At 39.1% G+C, this 19,738-nt stretch overlaps 1 protein-coding gene across 2 annotated transcripts in view; it reads left to right on the top strand.

Annotated features, from left to right (window-relative positions):
• Positions 1-19,738, top strand: part of osbpl11 (oxysterol binding protein-like 11) — a 140,684-nt gene that overhangs the window by 83,123 nt on the left and 37,823 nt on the right. The window contains exons 7-9 of one of the 2 annotated variants that reach the window (XM_072262093.1): positions 1,531-1,676; positions 2,376-2,516; positions 13,484-13,627. In XM_072262093.1, the coding sequence (XP_072118194.1) occupies positions 1,531-1,676; positions 2,376-2,516; positions 13,484-13,627 (431 nt within the window). The remainder of the gene's footprint in view (positions 1-1,530; positions 1,677-2,375; positions 2,517-13,483; positions 13,628-19,738) is intronic. The other variant, XM_072262094.1, reaches the window with a different exon arrangement.

The raw sequence follows: 19,738 nt of genomic DNA, 5'->3' as shown, positions 1-19,738 counted from the left end.
GCACCAAGTTTCTGGGAATACTGATAAGATCTCACCAGGTCCCTCAACTTCAGCTCTTTGGTCAAGAAAATACAGCAGAGTCTCCATTTCCTGAGGAGATTGAGGCAAGTGAACCTCCCCCCCACTCTCCACATTCCTCACATTCTAACCAATTTGTACAGGAGCACCATTGAGTGTGTCCTGATCAACCACAAGTTCCTACAAAGGAGTGTAAGGACTGCTGGAAGGATCGCTGGGATCTCTTTTCCCCTTCATCAGAAATGTTTATCAGGAGCGCTGTGTACGCATGGCTCTTAGCATTGTTAATGATCTCTCCCATCCATCCAACAATCTCTGATCCCCTACCATCATGCAGGAGGTACTGTAGCATTAGGACAAGAACTTTTATGATGGGAAACAACTTCCCCCAGACCCTTAGCACCACCCAGGTCTCATTAGGCATGAAGAACCAGTAAGCTTTAGACTGTTTACTTTTTGACCTGTGTCATAAAGGCACCTTGTTATTTGTTAATTTACTAGTGGGCAATATTATTTTGTGCGTTATGTGTGTGAGTTTTATGTATTGTGTTGAGCACCTTGGTACGGAGGGATGTTGTTCAGCTTGGTGGTATACATTTGACTGACAATAAACTGAACTTGATATTGCTCCTGCTTTTTGTGTTCTTAAGCTGGGATAGTATTCCTAGATAAGGGAATGCTAGGAAGATTTACCTTTTCCACCCACATCTCCCATCCCTTCTCAAAATCTCTAAATGTAAGCAGAGAAAAAAATTGTATAGAAACTTGGGTATCTCAACTCTGAGGCACAGATAATCTGCTGGTGCTCCCTGCACCTGTAGAGCAGAGCAGTGAATATAAAGGTAACCATCTTCTTTTAGGCCTATCATTTTTTTGAACCATTGTGACCGTTACGTTGACTATAGACTGAAAAGAACCTTCTGAAACCGTGTGATTTTGATGCATCTTTGAAACTGATAAATTTTAAATAATTTATTAGGAAGCAATGCTGCTTGGATAACAGCTGAAGCAACCTGAGATCCATGAAACGTTAACTGAGCTGTTTTGCCAGGGTTACAAATTGTAATGCTCAACTGTCAGAGACTAAAAATATTAATTATTGATTAGCTGTATGTGGTAATAACACTGACCATAACTATAACTTTCAATTTTTAAGCTTTTGTTTTGCATTTTGATAATTATAGTTCACAACATATCAAATTAATTTTTGCAGCACTGGTTCTTAAATGATTTGATGTGTCACACGGTACTTCCAAACATGGTTGATTTTCAAGATGTGCTTGGCAGTATCAAGTTTCAGTAGGTTTGATAGACGCAGATTGAAATGAATGCACTAGTCAGTATCTTGATACCTGTGATGACGATAGTAGGTGTTGCCTCAGACTTCTTTCATTGGTTTCCTTTTGTAGGTTTTCTTTGGTGACTGAGAAATCTGATTAGTTTGAATGGTTAACAGTTTTCTCTTGGTTGTGATTATGAAAAAATTCAAAGCTAGCTTACCACTTGTTTCAGGAACAACAATTGAGTGGTTGGAGCCGAAATTATCACTATCAGACAACCTCAAGAACGGAAATGAACATCAGTCGTCAACTGAGAAGACTCAGTCAAAAGCTGCTTGTGAAGATCAGCCAGCTTCTGAACACTACCAAATGACACGGGTGAGGCACTTTTAAAAGTAAATCTACAATTTTCAACATCTTAACTTTATTAACCTTAATATACAGAGATAAACAACATTCACCCCCCCCCCAAAAAAAACTCCTATTAAGCCCTTTAATGAATGTTAGGAATATGGCAATTATTTACCTTGCAAATGGTTTAATGTTTTAGATTTTGATCTTGTTTTTGATTCATTCCTGTTGTAGGATAGTTTTTGGGTGTGGTTTATTTCAGGATCATTCTGTTGTTTTGCCCTGGGGTGAAATATAAGGTCACCTACAACCTGAAGGAATACTTGGCTGACTTGAAATTCTTAAAGGTTCAGTTCTTATTTTATCCCTACCAAAAGCCTTTTCTTGTCAGCTACAATTTTCAGTGTATTGATGTAATACCACATACTTAACATTTAAAATATGTTTTTATGAAATATTATAGAAATATAAGACATTGCATGTCGGTCTACCTTTATATCTAAAATATATTATTTTTCTACAAAATGCAGGTGTTTTATAGCTAAGTTTAACAATCAGTTCTGTCAAATTATTTACGCCATGAATACTGTAAAGGAGAAGGTATTTTTTATGTATTTTTCCTTTCCGTTTCACACTACATAAGACACAAAATGGGACAGTAGATTTGTATGTGAATTGAGAATGCAATAAAAGTTATAAATTTTGAAATGCAATCTCTCCTTACAGAAATGCCCTTGCATACTTTTTCATCATTTTGGGAAGTGGAGTGACCAATTCAATCTTGCTGAGCCAGGGTTACAGGAGAATGCATTAGGCAATAAGAAAGCTGTAACTGTCCCTCTCGTACTGCATTACAATTTTCCTAAGGTCTGTATTCTCAGGAATTGCCAGGCTGCTTGAGCTGTTTCCTGTTGTGCCAGCTAACTTATTAAAATAGTATACTGCTTTATCATTGTAACCCACATGCTGTTACAGTTCCCTAACTTTCCTTCCTGTTGTACTTTTCAAATAAGCCATTCATGTTCCTCCTTCTATGACATTGTTGAAGTCAGTTTTCATTATAAGGTCTTGTATTCTTAGCTTTGAGGTACTGAAAAAGTTATTTCTCCCAGCTTTCCCCTTCATTCCTTATTTCAGGATGCTGATGTCAATTCATCGCTGATACTTTGCTAATTTGGAAAAGCTAATGCTTTGGTCATAACTGCTGTTTGCAAATGCAGCATTGTAGTTATTGGCCTTTGTAAACCTGTCAAACTTGCAAAATTATAAACAAAGTTGTTACACATTTCATTTTTATTAATATATGTATATGAAAAGCACAGGAATGGTTATCCAAGACCCTGTCCCTGCCCTCGTCACCTATTTAAAAAAAGGTGTTGAACCCAGCATCTTTAAGTTAAAAGCACTATTGCAATTTATTGTGGGATTATTCTCATTTGCATGATATTTATTGGAGAATTGCCATATTACAAATTTAGCAAATTTTAAAATTAAACCTTTTAATTATTAACTGGCTCTACGTTCATTCATTTTAACAGTCAATCAGCATTAAGAGGAATCTTCATGAAAGTTCTGAATTGTCGTGACTTTTGCTCTTTGATATCTGTAAGCTTATTGACTAAGATATTAATTTTATTTTGTTCATGTTAATTGATGTAAATTGAGAGTTTTTGAGTAACATATTTCATGCAACATGTGACAGGTGACCCCTGCGTTAGGGGGGGAGTGGGGCAGGGGAAGGAGTTACATGGTGACTTTCTGTAATGCGAAGCCACAATATTTTGTGTCTGTTTATTTACTTTTGTTTTCACTAAAAAATTTGTAAGAGTGATTTTTTATTCTCTATCTCAGATCTTTGATGTCAGTGATCTGTGAATTCTGTAAGGGTGTATTTACAGTACACATCCTATTGAATAGACAAGTGAACAGAGGAGTTGAGGTGGCTTCAGATTGGGACTGAATCCCAAAAGGAGGAATTTTTACAATGCCTAGGAGATGGGCCCGATCAGATGTTGTTCTAAAAATCTATGAGGGAAAAGGGAATTCTGGATTTAGTGTTGTGCAGTGATGCAGATTTGATTAAGGAATTGAAGATGAAAGAACTTGGGAGATAGTGATCATAATGTGATACAATTCACCCTGCAATTTGAGATGGAGAAGCTATAACTGGATGTATCGGTATCACAGCTGAATAAAGGTAACTGCAGAAGCAAGAGAGAGGCAGTGGCCAAGATTGATCTGAAGGGTACACTAGCAGGGATGACAAAAGATCATTAAAGTCAGGAATTTCTGGAAGCAATTGGAAGATGTGGGATCGGTTCATCCCAAAGAAGGAGAAGCATTCTGAAAGCAGGATGCGGCAACCATGGCTCACAGTGAACTCAAGGACAACATAAAAGCAAGAGAGGGCATACAATATAGCAAAAATTAGAAGAAACTAGAGCAGTGATAATGTTTTAAAAGCCAACAAAAGGAAACTCAAAAAGCAATGAGAAAAGATGAAATATAATATAAAAGAGAATACCAAAGTTTTTTTCAAGCATATAAAGAGTAAAAGAGTGGACATCGGGAAATGATGCTGGAGAGGCAATAATGGGGGACAAAGAAATGGCAGATGTAGTGAATAAGTATTTTGATTAGTCTTCACTATGAAGAAAAAGATTAGAAGTATTAGCTTTATTTGTCACATGTACATTGAAACATACAGCGAAATGTGTCTCAGTGAGGATTGTGCAGCCCGCAGGTGTTGCCCAACTTACAGCGCAGGCCCACAACTCACTAACCCTAATCATCTGTCTTTGGAATGTGGGAGGAAACTGGAACATTCTGAGGAAACCCACGTGGTTATGTACAAATTCCTTAAAGATAGCAGAGGGAATCTGAAGCTGAAAGTAGATAAGTCACCTGGACCAGATGGACTACACTGCCAGGATTCTGAAAGGGGTAGCTGAAGAGATTGTGGAGGCATTAGGGATCTTTCAAGAATCACTAGATTCTGGGATCATTCCGGTGAACTGGAAAATCACAAATGTGAAGGGAAAAAGGAAAAAACAGGAAATTATAGGCCATTTAGGCTTCCATTAGTGGTTGACAGGATGTTAGAGTCCATTGATAAGGGTTAGGTTTCCGAGTACTTTGAGGCACATGATAAAATAGGCCAAGGCCGGCATTGTTTTCTTAAGTAAAAAATCTGTCTAACCAATCTGTTGGAATTCTTTGAGGAGGTAACAGTCAGATAGACAAAGACTCACTTTCAGTGTCATAGAGCACTATAGCACAGTAACAAACTCTTTGACCTTCTAGTCCATGCTGAATTGTTATTCTGCATAGTATGGGAGGGGTATGGAGACCACAGCCTTCCCTACCCCTCCCATACACATACTTATCCAATCTTCCCTGGAATGTCACAATCAAACCCGCATTCGTCATTTGCTCTGGCAGCTCGTTCCACAACCACACCACCTCTGAGTGAAGACTTTTCCCCTCTGGTTCCACTTAAATACTTCTACTTTCACCTTTAACCTTTGATCTAGTCTCACCCAACCTCAGTGGGAAAAGCCTGCTTGGATTTACTAAAGTCTTATGCAGCTTCAACATAACATCTTCTCATCTGTACTTAATACTCAGATTTTGGAGAACCAATGCGCCACAAGTTCTCTGACAACCCCATCTACCTGTGAGACCACTTTCGAGGAATTATAGATCTTATAGATATCATATACTTGTATTTTCAGAAGGCCTTTGACAAAGTATTGCACATGAAGCTGTTAAACAAGATGGGAACTCATGGTCTTACAGGGGGAAAAAAATGCCAGATGGAATACAGTGTAAGAAAGTGTATGGTCATACTCTTTGGTAGAAGGAATAAAGATATGGACTGTTTTCTAAATGGGAAGCAAATTCAGAAATCAGTGGTGCAAAGGGACTTGGGAGTCCTCATGTAGGTTTCCCTAAAGGTTATCTTGCAGCTTGAGTTGGTAGTGAGGAAGGCAGTGTTAGTACTCATTTAGAGAGGACTAGAATATGAAAGCAAGGATGTAATTCTAAGGCTTTATAAGGCATAGGTCAGACTATGTTTGGAGTTTTGTGATCAGTTCTGGGCCCCCATATGTAAGCAAAGATGTGCTAGCAATGGAGAGAGTCCAGAGGAGGTTTACTTGCTAGAGTTAAGAAAAATGAAGGAGGATCTCAGTTAAACCCACTGAATATTGAAAGGCCTAGATAGTGAGGACCTGGAGAGGATGTTTTCAATAGTGGGAGAGACTCAATTGTTAGAATAGAAGGACCTCCCTTCAGAACAGAGATAAGGAGGAATTTCCTTAGCCAGTGAATGGTGAATCTGTGGAATCCATTGCCATGTGGTTTGCAGGCCTTCATTGTGTATATTCAAAGCAGAGATTGATAGGTTCTTGATTAGTAAGGCATCAAAGATTACAAGGAGAAGGCAGGAGAATAGTTTTAAAAGCAAATGGGGGAAGCAAACTCAAAGGGCAAAATGGCCTTCTGCTTCTAAAAGAAACATATAAACTCTGTACTCTCAATATTTCACTTTCCAACATCCACTTTCCCACTTTCCCACTTACCAACATCCCTTTGCTAGAAAACAACCTATCACAAACTAATGCTGCCAAATCTCTTCTGATGCCATCAGAATTAGCCCTTCTCTAATTTAGAATCTTAACCTGAGGACCAATCCAACTCTTCTGCATAATTATCTTGAAATTGGATCCATTGTTCCCCTACTTGTGTCACTGCACTATCTTGCTCACTAACAGGAGATCCAGCATCATGCCATCTCTACTTGGGACCTCTACGTATTGATTAAGGAAACTTTTATTGCATATTTGCCAAGCTCCCTCGTTCTCCTCGCTTTACACTTATGACTGTGAGGTTAAGCACATCTCCGGTGCCATATTTAAGTTTGCTGATGACACCACTGTTATTGGCTGGATCAAAGGTGATGAGGAATCAGCAATATAGGAGGGAGATTAAAAATCTGACTGAGTGGTGCCACAACAACAGCCTCTCACTCAATGTCAACAAAATCAAAGAGCTGATTATTGTTTTCAGGAAGAGGAAACTGGAGGTCTATGAGCCAGTTGTCATCGGGGAGCAGAAGTAGAGAGGTTAACGACTTTAACTTCCTTGGTGTTATCATTTCAGAGGACCTGTCCCGGGGCTCAGTACGTAAGTGCAATTACAAAGAAAGCACACAACACCACAACTTAAAAGCTTGCGAAGATTTGGCATGACATCTAAAACTTTGATGAACTTGTATAGCGTATTGACTGGCATCATCACAGCCTGGTATGGAAACATCAATAACCTTGAATGGAAAATCCTCCAAACTCTATATATGCAGCCCAATCCATCATGGGTAAAGCCATCCCCACCAGTGAGCACATCTACATGGAGTGCTATTACAGGAAAACAGCATCCATTATCAAGGACCCCCATCACCCGGGACATGCTCTCTTCTTGCTGTTGCCATCAGAAAGAAGATCCAGGAGCCTTGGGACCCACACCACCAAGTTCAGGAATAGCTATTACTCTTCAACCATCAGACTGTTGAACCAAAGGGAATAACTTCTCTTGCCCCATCACTAAATTGTTCTCACAACCTATGGACTCACTTTCAAAGACTTTGTCTCATCTTCTCGGTATTTATTACTTATTTATTTCTTCTTATTTTTATTTTCTGTTTAGTTTTAACAGTTTGTTGTCTTTTTCACATTGTTTGTTAGTCCTGTTAGGTGCAGTCTATCACTGATTCTGATATGGTTCTTGGATTTACTGTGTGTGCCTGCAAGAAAACAAACTTTACGGTTGTACCTGGTGACATTTATGTACTTTGACAATTCTATCCAGTCCTTTTGCAGTATGGGAGTCCCAGTCAATATGAGGAAATTTAGAATCATCTACTTTCACAACCTTATTTTTGTTGCAACTGTACACAAATTTGCACCTCGACATCCCACTGACTGTTGGGAGTTCTACAATATAATCCCATTATTGCCATTGAGTAGTGCTGTAATAGAACCAGCATGATCAGCTGAAAAGAACTGGAGGCCAGTTCAATTCAGTCTTCCTAATATCTTTCTTTGCTTCTCAAATTCCTTTGTTCAAAATCTTTTAAAGTATTTTGCACTATGATTTTGTTAATATTAAAACCATCATATTTTCAGTAATCAATGATGAAAGGTATGTTTTTTTTAAATTAAAGGTTCATAATACAAAGGAGAGAGTGTCAACAAATGTGTTACATTAAGGTAATTTGTAATGAGCAATTACTTTGTAATCTGTAGGTTCATGGCCATTCGCTCTGCTGCAACTTAATATTCTATACAATTTACTGCATCATTGTTCCGACCTTTTAAAATTTCCATGAGGTTTTCGGTCAATTGGATATATTAACTGCTTAATGTGGATTGTGATTTTTTTTGTTTTTGTCTTTGATTTGAAATTTTCTTTAAACCTTATCCCATTTTCTTTGGTTTTGGATGCAAGTCTGTACTAATCTGGAATAGTCTTTGTTGCAATTATAAGACCGTAAGATATGGAGCAGAATTAGGCCATTTGGCCCAACAAGTCTGCTCCACCATTTCATCATGATTGATCCAATTTTCCTCTCAGCCCCAATCTTCTGCCTTCTCCCTGTATCCGTTCATGCCCTGTCTAATCAAGAATCTGTCAACCTCTGCCTTAATTATACCCAATGGCTTAGCCTCCTCAGTCATCTGTGTCAAAGAATTCCACAGATTCACCATCTCTGGCTAAAGAAATTCCTCCTTATCTCCATTCTGAAAGTACATTCATCTATTTTGAGGCTGTGTCCCCTGGTCTTAGACTCTCTCACCACAGGATGTGGTCTCTCTTTCCACATCCACTTTATCAAGGCCTTTCAACATTTGATGGGTTTTTAAATGAGGTCACACCTCATTCTCCTGAATTCCAGTGAGCAGAGGCCCAGAACCACCAAACACATCTCGTGACAAACCTTTCATTCTTGGAATCTAACCTGCAAACCCATGTGTTGTCAAGTCTATTTTAGAAGCTTTCATTGTTTCACTAAAACTTTCTGACAAAAGTATTTTATTTTTCATCACAATTTCTGCGGTGCAGCCAGATCACCATTTTTAATCTTTAAATCCATTTTAAACTGAGTGTGTAATGTTTATTTTTATGAAAAGGTCAAGGAATCAGAATGAAGTATTTTGCTTATGCCCTTGTCTAATAAATTTTTCATTGTAGCGTTTTCACTTCAAGCTTCAATTCCAACTACCCCTGTCACTCAAGACCACAAAGCGATCTAATTGCGATTTATTACATTGTTCTTGTTTAATTTCAACATGTGAGTGATGATCATCATTACGTACCATGACATATGACATGGGTGATCATTGTCATGATTGTTCTTGGCAAGTTTTTCTACGGAAGTAGTTTGCCATTGTCTGCCTGGCGTCAGTTGTCACATTACCAAGACTTCTGTTATACAACAATCCATCACCTGCTCCCATAGTTTCATGTGATCCTGATCGGGGGGCTACAGGGGTGTTGCACCTTGCTCAAGGGTGACCTGCAGGGAAGGAATGCCTCGCACTTCCTTTGGTAGAGATGTATCTCCATCCCACCACCCATATAATAGTCTTGCAAATTATTTACTTGTGTCTTCTTTCTTTGATTGCTTCTAGTTGGGTGGCACAATTTGAATTTGGCACATTTCCTCAAATCCATGTCAGTGAAACACATGTTAAATGTTACAGTCTATGCATAAAAGGCAAAATCCATTTAACTACATTTCGTTCTTTTTACATCATCTTTATCACTGCAGACCTTTTGAGTTGTGTACTTTCAGTTGTTTAAGCTTGCCCTGAAATATGGGACAGATTGACCAATATTTCATCTTTCTTCTCATGATGTATGAGCATGTGTAAAAATTAACAAGCTAAGAATTAGTTGTATGCTTATACAGATTTAACTTCTAGAATATGAAATAATCTTTCATTATTTTCTATTTCAGATTCCTTGCCTCTGCATTTTTTTTCTGCTTGTCAACATTCATTAAGGGTTGGAATATTATCTAAACCTGTACCTATTTATTTTCAACTTCATGTTACATTCCCTTGCCAATGCTCCGCAGGATTTAGTGGCTATATTCCACAAAGCAATGTTTGCCTTTCAGCCTTGGTTGCTTTATTCGCTTCTAATATAATTAATTTATTTCAGATTTAATTTAACAAGAAGTCTAAGGATTTTTATTCCCAACATTCTACGATTTGCTGTTATTGAACAGAATTTCAGGAGAAATAATTGAGGAGAGCTATGACTTTATTTTAAATTTATGTGATGATTTATCACTTGTGAACCATTTGGTGTAAGAACCTAAAAATGAACATGTCAAGAAACTCAATTGTGGTTTACATAAGTTGCTCTTTTTCTCACCCAGGAGTGAAAATAAATATGTATGTGCCATCACACAGTATGGAAATTGGTCCCTTCTGTTCACTGTGGTGTGTTGGCCATCAAATATCTTATTACACCAATACTACTTTCAAGCATTTGGCCGTAGCCTTTCATGTGTTCACATAGATGCTGACCATTCAGTAAGAGTATTAGCCTTCACTCTCCCCTTGAAAGTGTGTTTCAGTTTTTTAATACTCTTGAGTGTTTAAAACAAAAACTGCTACCCCCTGAATTAAATCTATAGCCACTGGGTGAACATGTATCTAATATGACAGGGGTTCCCTACATTTTTTATACCATGGGCCAATATCATGAAGCAAAAGGTCCAGGAATGCAGGTTGGGGAAACACTGTGCTAAGGAAAAAGTTCATAAATGTTAAGAAAGTTAGTGGTTGTGGGATGTACTGAAGATGTGAACGATGCTGTTCAAATTCGGGTTACATCCTTCGTGCTTTTCAACGTTCTTTAACTCGATGCACAAGCTACAAGTTTGCATCAGCTTCCTTATATTCAGTGAATGGCTGCTGCACTGAAGTTGTTACATCTCAATTTTCCTTAAAGTTTCATCTTTCACTTTATCCTCATTAGTTATTTAAGTTAAATAGTTTACATTCTACTACCAACACAGGATGTTTTGAATAAATCTCTTGTTCATTTTACAAGTGATTTGGAATCTCCCATTTTACTTCACTATTTTCTGCGTGTGGTTACACTAGATTCAGGAATTGTAACCTTGGGGGTTTTCATTGCTGTGGTACAATTGATTGGAAATCCCCCCAGTCAAAACTGGTCTCTGTTGAGCGAGCCAATATCTGCCTAAATGTGCGAAGATTTTCACTTGTTTTCACTAACATCTTTAGTCTGGTAATGCAGGTTTATGGATACATATTACAGTACTGTACAAAAGTCTTAGGCGCATGTGTGTAGCTAGGATGCATAATACTTTTATAAAGTATAGTATTTGTCTATTTGGAGTGGAGAGTGAGTTGTAAATCTGCTGGGAGCAAAGGTTATAGGGAATGCCGCAGGAGGGCTGAGGGACAGGTGGCAGAGAAGCAGTGCCAGAGGTAGGCGGTGGCATCGATGCAGACACACCCAGCCCTGAGCCCTGAGGCAAAGTCAATTGATTCCAAACAATTGATTTATCGATCGTTACAGAATGTCTCTCTGGTGCTTCCCGCTCCCTCCCCTCTCCCTTCCTCTTTTCCCAACCATGCTTCCCCTCTTCTTGACCCTTTCCCACTCCAGTCCACAATAGAGGCCCATATCAGAATCAGGTCTATCATCACTTACACATGTCATGATTTGTTTTTTGTAGTAGTACAGTGCAATACATAAAATTACTACAGTTCTGTGCACAAGTCTTAAGCACCCTAGCTATGTACAGTGGCATGCAAAAGTTTGGGCACCCCTGGTCAAAATTTCTGTTACTGTGAATAGCTAAGCGAATAAAACGTGAACTGATTTCCAAAAGGCATAAAGTTAAAGATAACACATTTCTTTAATATTTTAAACAAGAAAAATTTTATTACCATCTTTTACTGTTTCAAAATAACAAAAAAGGAAAAGGGCCTGAAGCAAAAGTTTGGGCACCCTGCACGGCAGTACTTAGTAACACCCCCTTTGGCAAGTATCACAGTTGTAAATGTTTTCTGTAGCCAGCTAAGAGTCTTTCAATTTTTGTTTGGGGGATTTTCACCCATTCTTCCTTGCAAAAAGCTTATAGTTCTGTGAGATTCTTGGGCCATCTTGCATGCACTGCTCTTTTGAGGTCTATCCACAGATTCTCGATGATATTTAGGTCAGGGGATTGTGAGGGCCATGGCAAAACCTTCAGCTTGCGCCTCTTAAGGTAGTCCATTGTGGATTTTGAGGTGTGTTTGGGTTCATTATCCTGTTGTAGAAGCCATCCTCTTTTCATCTTCGGCTTTATTACAGACGGTGTGATGTTTGCTTCCAGAATTTGCTGGTATTTAATTGAATTCATTCTTCCCTCTACCAGTGAAATGATCCCAGTGCTACTGGCTGCAACACAAGCCCAAAGCATGATCTATCCACCCCCGTGCTTAACAGTTGGAGAGGGGTTCCTTTCATGAAATTCTGCACCCTTTTTTCTCCAAACGTACCTTTGCTCATTGCAGCCAAAAAGTTCTATTTTAAATTCATCAGTCCACAGGACTTGTTTCCAAAATGCATCAGGTTTGTTTGGGTGTTCCTTTGAACCATTTGAATAGAACTTTTTGGCCACAATGAGCAAAGGTATGTTTGGAGGAAAAAAGGGTGCAGAGTTTCATCAAAAGAACCCCTCTCCAACTGTTAAGCATGGGGGTGGATCGATCATGCTTTGGGCCAATGGCATGGGGAACATTTACTGGTAGAGGGAAGAATGAATTCAATTAAATACCAGCAAATTCTGGAAGCAAACATCACACTGTCTGTATAAAAGCCAAAGGTGAAAAGAGGATGGCTTCTACAACAGAATAATGAACCTAAACACACCTCAAAATCCACAATGGACTACCTCAAGATGTGCAAGCTGAAAGTTTTGCCATGGTCCTCACAGTCCCCCGACCTAAACATCATCGAGAATCTGTGGATAGACCCCAAAAGAGCAGTGCATGCAAGACGGCCCAAGAATCTCACAGAACTAAAAGCCTTTTGCAAGGATGAATGGGTGAAAATCCCCCAAACAAGAATTGAAAGACCCTTAGCTGGCTACAAAAAGCGTTTACAAGCTGTGATACTTGCCAAATGGGGTGTTACTAAGTACTGACCATGCAGTGTGTCCAAACTTTTGCTTTGGGCCTTTTTCATTTTTTGTTATATTGAAACAGTAAAAGATGGAAATTAAAAAGGTTTTCTTAAAATATTAAAGAAATATGTCATCTTTAACTTTATGCCTTTTGGAAATCAGTTCATCTTTTACTCGCTTAGGTATTCACAGTAACAGAAAGTTTGACCAGAGGTGCCCAAACTTTTGCATGCCACTGTATATGTACCTAAGACTTTTGCACAGTACTGTACGTGGGAATGTACAGCGGCCTCTTTGGATTATCGAATCCCACTCTGTGACTTTGTATAATTAAAGATGGCTAGTGACATTATTTGTCTGAAGGCAAGTACCAGGTTTCAGATCAAGAGCAATACAATGGAAAAACATATGCTGGTGATATTAAACCTGATTCTGATATTTGTATTTTTTGATATTTATATATAGTCCCAGTTCCTAAGATCTGCAGTTCAAGATAGAGAAGCTGAAATACTGCTTCCTTTCATCACGTGTTAATTTATACTTAACCTCAATGTTTAGTTTAGAATCAACTAAAAAAATGTTCTGTGCATCACTTTTATTAACATAATTTTGTCTATAGGAGCCTGAAGAAATAAACCCAGATGATGAAAGAGAAGATTCTATTGAGGATGAGGAGGAAGATAATCTGGAAGTGGTTGAAGAGCAGCGTAGCGTGATATTACACTTGTTATCTCAGCTGAAGCTTGGTATGGATTTGACACGAGTAAGTACATAGTATGTTATCTATTATTGTGCTACGCATAACTTCTACCATTTTAAGTGCTCAAGTTTCTTTGTGTGTATTTTGCTTTTAGCATGACAGACTTTTAAAATAGTCACAAGACACTGGATGTTTGAATCTGGAGCAAGCAATGAACTGCTGCAATAACTCCATGGGTCTAGCGACTTCTGTAGGCACAAAGGGATGGTTGACCTTTTGGAGTCAAGATCCTGTAGAGGAAAGAGAGTAAATTTATAAAAGCGAGAGGGAGGGTGAGATTAAGGTGGTGGGTGAAGCAGATAAGGGAGGAATCGTTCCGGGTGAAGCAGATAAGGGATGAATCGTTCCAGGTGAAGCAGATAAGGGAGGAATTGTTCCAGGTGGTACCAGCTGAAAGAGGTGAAGATGACCTTAAGAGGAAGAAATTCGGTGGATAATACAGTACTGTGCAAAAGTCTTAGCTACATATATAGCTAGGGAGCTTAAGACTTCTGCACAGTACTGTAGTAATTTTATGTATTGCACTGTGCTGCTGCAAAAAAAAACAAACAACTTTTATGACGTGTGCAACTATAAACCTGATTTTGATATGGGTCTCTATTGTGGACTGACAATGGGAAGGAGGCAGGGAGAGGGGACTCATGTTTGGGAAAAGTGGAAGGGAGAGGGAAGGGAGCAGGAAGCTCCAGAGAGATCAATAAATCAATTGTTTGGAAACAAATTACCTTACATGGTGACTCAGGACTGGTGGGTCCACCCCCTGCCCCGGCATCTTTTTCTGCCACCTGTCCCCCCCACCCCGATTTTTTGGTGCTGACAAAGTGGCCTATAATATGACAGCAAGACAAAGCGTAGGCTAGACAACCATTCTGCAGAGCACCAGCACTGTGACCTCTATGACCATCTTGAACTTCCAGTTGCATGTCATTACAACCACTATTCCATTTAAACAATGACTTTGTCTGTCCTCTCCCTCTTCCACTCTCACAGTGAGGCCAAACACTAACTAGAAGGAAAACACCTCCTGTGTTCCACTTGGGTAGCTTACAATGTAATGGTGTGACCATTGGATTTTCCACTTTTGGTAGCCTGCACCCCCTATGGTCCCTTCCTAGTCTCACCAGCCCACCCAAGCCCTCTGTATGTCTTTAACAGCACTTACCACTCTTCCTTCCTGAACCCCACCTCTCCTATACTGATCACCCAAACTCATTCTCTATCTAGATCCATCTGTCCATTACCCACAAACTCATTTACCTGTATTTCTTCTCCTTTGATTTGCCTTCCCTATCCGCTCACCAATTCCATACATGATCCTAGGCCCAGATAGAAATATCAGAGTCATAGAAAAGTACAGCACAGAAACTGGCCCTTTGGCCCGTCCAGTCTGTGCCAAAACTTTTAAACTGCCTAGTCCTATCGACCTGCACCAGGACCATAGTCCTCCTTAACCCTCCCATCCATGTACCTATCCAAGCTTCTCTTAAACATTGAAATCAAAATTACATCCACCACTTGCAGTGGTAGCTCATTGCATACACTCCCCGCCCTCAGAGTGAAAAAATTTCCCCTTGTGTTTCCCTTAAACATTTCACCTTTCACCCTTAACCCAAGACCTCTAGTTATAGTCCCACCCAACCTCAGTGGAAAAAGCTTGCTTGCATTTACTCTTTCTATACCCCTCATTATTTGGATACCTTTATCAAATCTCCTTTCAATCTTCTACATTAGATACTCTCTTGACATGCAGTTTATTTCAAGATTTGTTTTCTGAACCAAAGGGCACTCAATGTGAAGACATTTTTGCACAGCAGCAAAGATAGAGAGGATGTGTGAGTTGCTAAATAATGGGTAGATGGGCCAAAGCTTGAAATGAATGTTGTAGGATGAAGGAAATACTGAGATAAAAGGTGTTCTATTGTTTTAAGCTCAGAATAGTGGTAGGTGATAAGATGTTCATTGCAACAGATTGTAGATATGGAAATGCAAATTTACAGTTGTTTAATGTCATTTCAAGTGCACAAGTGTAAAGGGGAATGGAATAATTGTTACTCTAGATCTGATGCAGCACAAAAAAATTGCAGTAAAATAACATAATAATAAAAAACACAATAAATATAAATGGTGTGTGTATGTATGTATCTGTGTGTGTATATATATGTGTGTGTGTGTGTGTGTGTGTGTGTGTGTATATATTACTTGTTGATTACTTGTTGTAGAGCCTTCCTATCTGCCACTTTGCAGTTTCTGTGATGCAGCATGTTTGGATGCCCGCTACTGCACATCAGCAGAATAGCACAAGTATATTCCAGCTCCCTTCAGCCTCCTCAAAAAGTAGAGGCATTGGTGAGCTTTCCTGGTTTGCATGGAATGTGTTCTTGGACCATGAGAGTCTGTGTGAGATGTACACTCCCATGATTTTGAAGCAGCTGAGTTTTCGCTGCTGTGCCACAATGTAAAAAGGAGTGTGTGTTCTTATGAAGTTGATGACCATGTCCTTTATCTTGTTGACAATGAGGAAGAGATTATTTGCTGGCACCAGGCTTCACTCTTCCACCTCCTGTCTGTAGGTAGTCCCATTGTTGTTGGTGATGAGCCCCACTACTGTAGTGTCATCGATGAACTTGACAATGTGATTACTCTGGTGTTTGATCACGCAGGCATGTGTGAGCAATGGGCTGAGCATACAGCCCGGGGGGGGGCAGGGGAGGTTTGTGAGGATAATGGTGCATGAGGAGCAGTTGGGCATCTTGACTATCATGGGTCTGTTGGTTAAGAAGTCCACCCAAGTCAAATGTGCTGTGTTTGATAGTTCAAATTGAGTAAAGATTGAGTAGAGTACTGAACGAGGAGAGTGGAAGGAGAAAAAAAATATTGATTGGGTTTGAGTGATTGCTAATCAGACACATCTTTCTCCTGTTTGAGGAGAAAAGCATGTGTGGAAAAACAACGTTCCATTCTTGAGATCTAAGAATTGTCGGTGTGAAAAAGCACATAAACTAGCTGAATTTAAGATATTAATTCATCTGTTATGTTCATAATTAAACTGAATATGTGAATAAAAGTAAACTGGTTTGCTAGTGCGTTGACAAACCTTTTAATTGAAACTGAAATTTTACACTTTCTTTTCAATCAGGCTCAGACAACTAGACTTTCAAGTTCAGAAAGCTATTGCTTGTATTGCCTTTATTACTTATCTCAAACAAATAGTATTCTGTTCACTTGCACAGAAAAAACAATACTTTTAATCTTAAATTCACACAGGGAGGGAAATTAATTGTGTTCATTGTGCAAGGTAATTCAGAATGGCACCTTTATCTTAGGGATTTAGACATAAATAAGTGCAAGTTGCTGTTGGCCAACTTTGGGAGGGGAAACCTATAAAAGTACAGCATAGAAGTATATCCCTGGGCTCCCTGTGTCTCTGCAGATCACAATGCCAATCTAACTAATCCCATCTCCTTGCACCTGCTCTGTGTCCCTAAATTTACCGCCTGTTCTTAAATCTTCTGAAATGTTGGCATGACAGCAGCTATATTTCATTAGGAGCTTGAGGAGATTTGGTATGTCACCAAAGACACACTCAAGTTTCTATAGATGTGCCAAGGAGAACATTTTAACTATTGTCTGGTATGGGGGTGGGGGGCACTGCTCCGGATCGAAATAAGCAGCAGAGTGTTGTAAACTTAGATCTATCATGGGCACTAGCCTCCGTAGTATCTCGTACATCTTTGAGGAGCGATGCCGCAGATGGCGTACATCATTTAAAGACCCCCATCACCCAAGTCTTGTCTTGTTCTCATTACTGCCATCAGTAATGAAAGCATATACTCAATGATTCACTTACAGATACATATACTGTAATTCACCTTTTTTTCTGTTATGTATTGCAATGTACTACTGCTGCAAAGACAAATTTCACAACAAAAGCTGGTGATGTTTGTCCTGATTCTGATTCTAACATCTGTTCTTACCATTTCCCCTTGCAGTGTGTCCAAGTACTCACTTATCTCTGTGTACAGAAAAATAGCCTCTTCTCCTTTAAACTTCTCCCCTCTCACCTTTATCCGAAGTTCTCTAGAATGTGACACTTCCACCCTAGGGAAAAAGCTATCTACTCAACCTACTTCAGTCATAATTTTATATACTGTTGTCAGGTCGCCTCTCCATCTCAGCTTTCCAGAGAAAACAATGCAAGTATGTCCAACTACTCCTTGTAGTTAATTCTTTCCAATCTAGCAGTCTAGGAAACATCCTGGTGAAATACTTCTGCAGCCTCTGCAGATGGCATCCCCACAATAGAGGACATCTTCAAAAGGCGGTGCCTCAGGAGGGCGACCTCCACCATTAAGGACCCTGTCAATCTAGACATGCCCTTTTATTACTGCCGTCGGGGAGGAGGTGCAGGAGTGTGAGGATGCACGTTTTAGGAGCCGCTTATTCTCTGCCTTTAGATTTCTAAACAGTACATGAACACTACCTCACTGTTTGTCTTTTGCACTGTTTGTTATTTTATTTTATTATTGTAGTTTATAATAATATTTTGTCTTGTACTCCACAGTAGCCATGAAGCAATAAATTTCACAACGTACAGTATATCAGTGATAATAAGCCCGAATCTGATTCCTTCCTGTAGTGTGGCAACCAGAGCTGTGCACAATACTCCAAATGTGATGGTTTGGAGTGACCATATATTTATAATGTTACTATATGATATCTCAACTTTTATACTCACATTCTACTGATGAAAGCAGGCATGCTGTACACCTTTTACCATCCTTATCCACTTGTATTGCCACTCTGGATGGTGAGGTGGAGATGCGTCCCTGCCAAAGGAGGTGTAAGGCGCTCCTTCCCTCCACTAGACCACAGGTCACCTTTGGGCAAAGTGTAACACCTGCTTAGCCCTCCCACCCCACCCAAATCAGGGTCGAGTGAAGCCATAGAAGAGATGATGGGTTGTATGAGCAGCTAGTGCATATCACAAGTCCTAGTTATGTGACCACTGATGCCAGGCAGACAATCTCTGAAGAATATTGATAATAGCTGGGGTCACCCGTCTTGTAAAGACACTGCCCAGAAGAAGACAATGGTAAGTCACTTCTGCAGAAAAAATATACCAGCAATCATGGTCATGGAAAGACCATGAATCACCCATGTCATATGTCATGCCACATAATGATGATGATCCCTCTTCGGCGAACTATGCCGTGCGCCCCACAATCCCTCCGTACATCAGTGCCCCTGCCATTTACACCCTCCTCTTGCATTTGGTCTCGAAAATGCAACACCTCACACTTGTCTAGATTAAATTCCATCCACTATTTCTCTGCCCAAATTTCCATCTGATCACTATCTTCCTCTTTGAAGATGTTATCTTTGATCAATATCTTCCTCTTTGAAGATGTTATCTTTGACAATCTTCCTCATTATTCATAAGTCCATCAATTATTTATTTATTGAGAACTTTTGGTGCCATCAATGAATTGATTTGTGATGGAAAAGAAATGGGATGTCAGTAACAAACAAATTACTTTAAAATAAAATGCATAATACTAAGCTTGGATTATTTAAAAGGGACAAAGGTGGGATCATACAATAAATATTTTGAAATTTTAATATTTTTGATATTTGTTATAATTGTAAGCTAAGTTAGTATTTCCGACAAAGGGGAAAAACTATTTTCAGAATTATTTAACACTTCTGTTGTTCCATACAGATATGGAATGTACTCCTAGGTGCCAAATTTATTATTTATTAAATATCTGAGGCCACTATTCATTTCTTATAGTGATGTATGAAAAGTAAATACAGTACTGTGCAAAGGTCTAAGGCATATATATATATATATATATATATATATATATAGGTAGGATACCGAAGACTTTTGCACAGAACTGTAAATAGGTTATGTAAAATTCCAGTCAATTTTAAGCTGATGTCATGGGTGCTGCATATTTCCTTCAGCAACTTTGTCTATAATTAAAGATGCATTTTAAGTACATTTTTAACAAAAAGGGGAGATTTCTTTTTGAATATCACGTATTTGTTGTGAGGCTGATGAAAATACCTTAAAAGCCTATTTCCAAGTGGGAAACTTTATATAAATAAATT

Source organism: Mobula birostris, chromosome 6, assembly GCF_030028105.1.
Source record: "Mobula birostris isolate sMobBir1 chromosome 6, sMobBir1.hap1, whole genome shotgun sequence".
Taxonomy (NCBI): Eukaryota; Metazoa; Chordata; class Chondrichthyes; order Myliobatiformes; family Myliobatidae; genus Mobula; species Mobula birostris.
The sequence above is the reverse complement of the archived record's forward strand: the minus strand, read 5'-3'. Positions and strand labels throughout refer to the sequence as shown.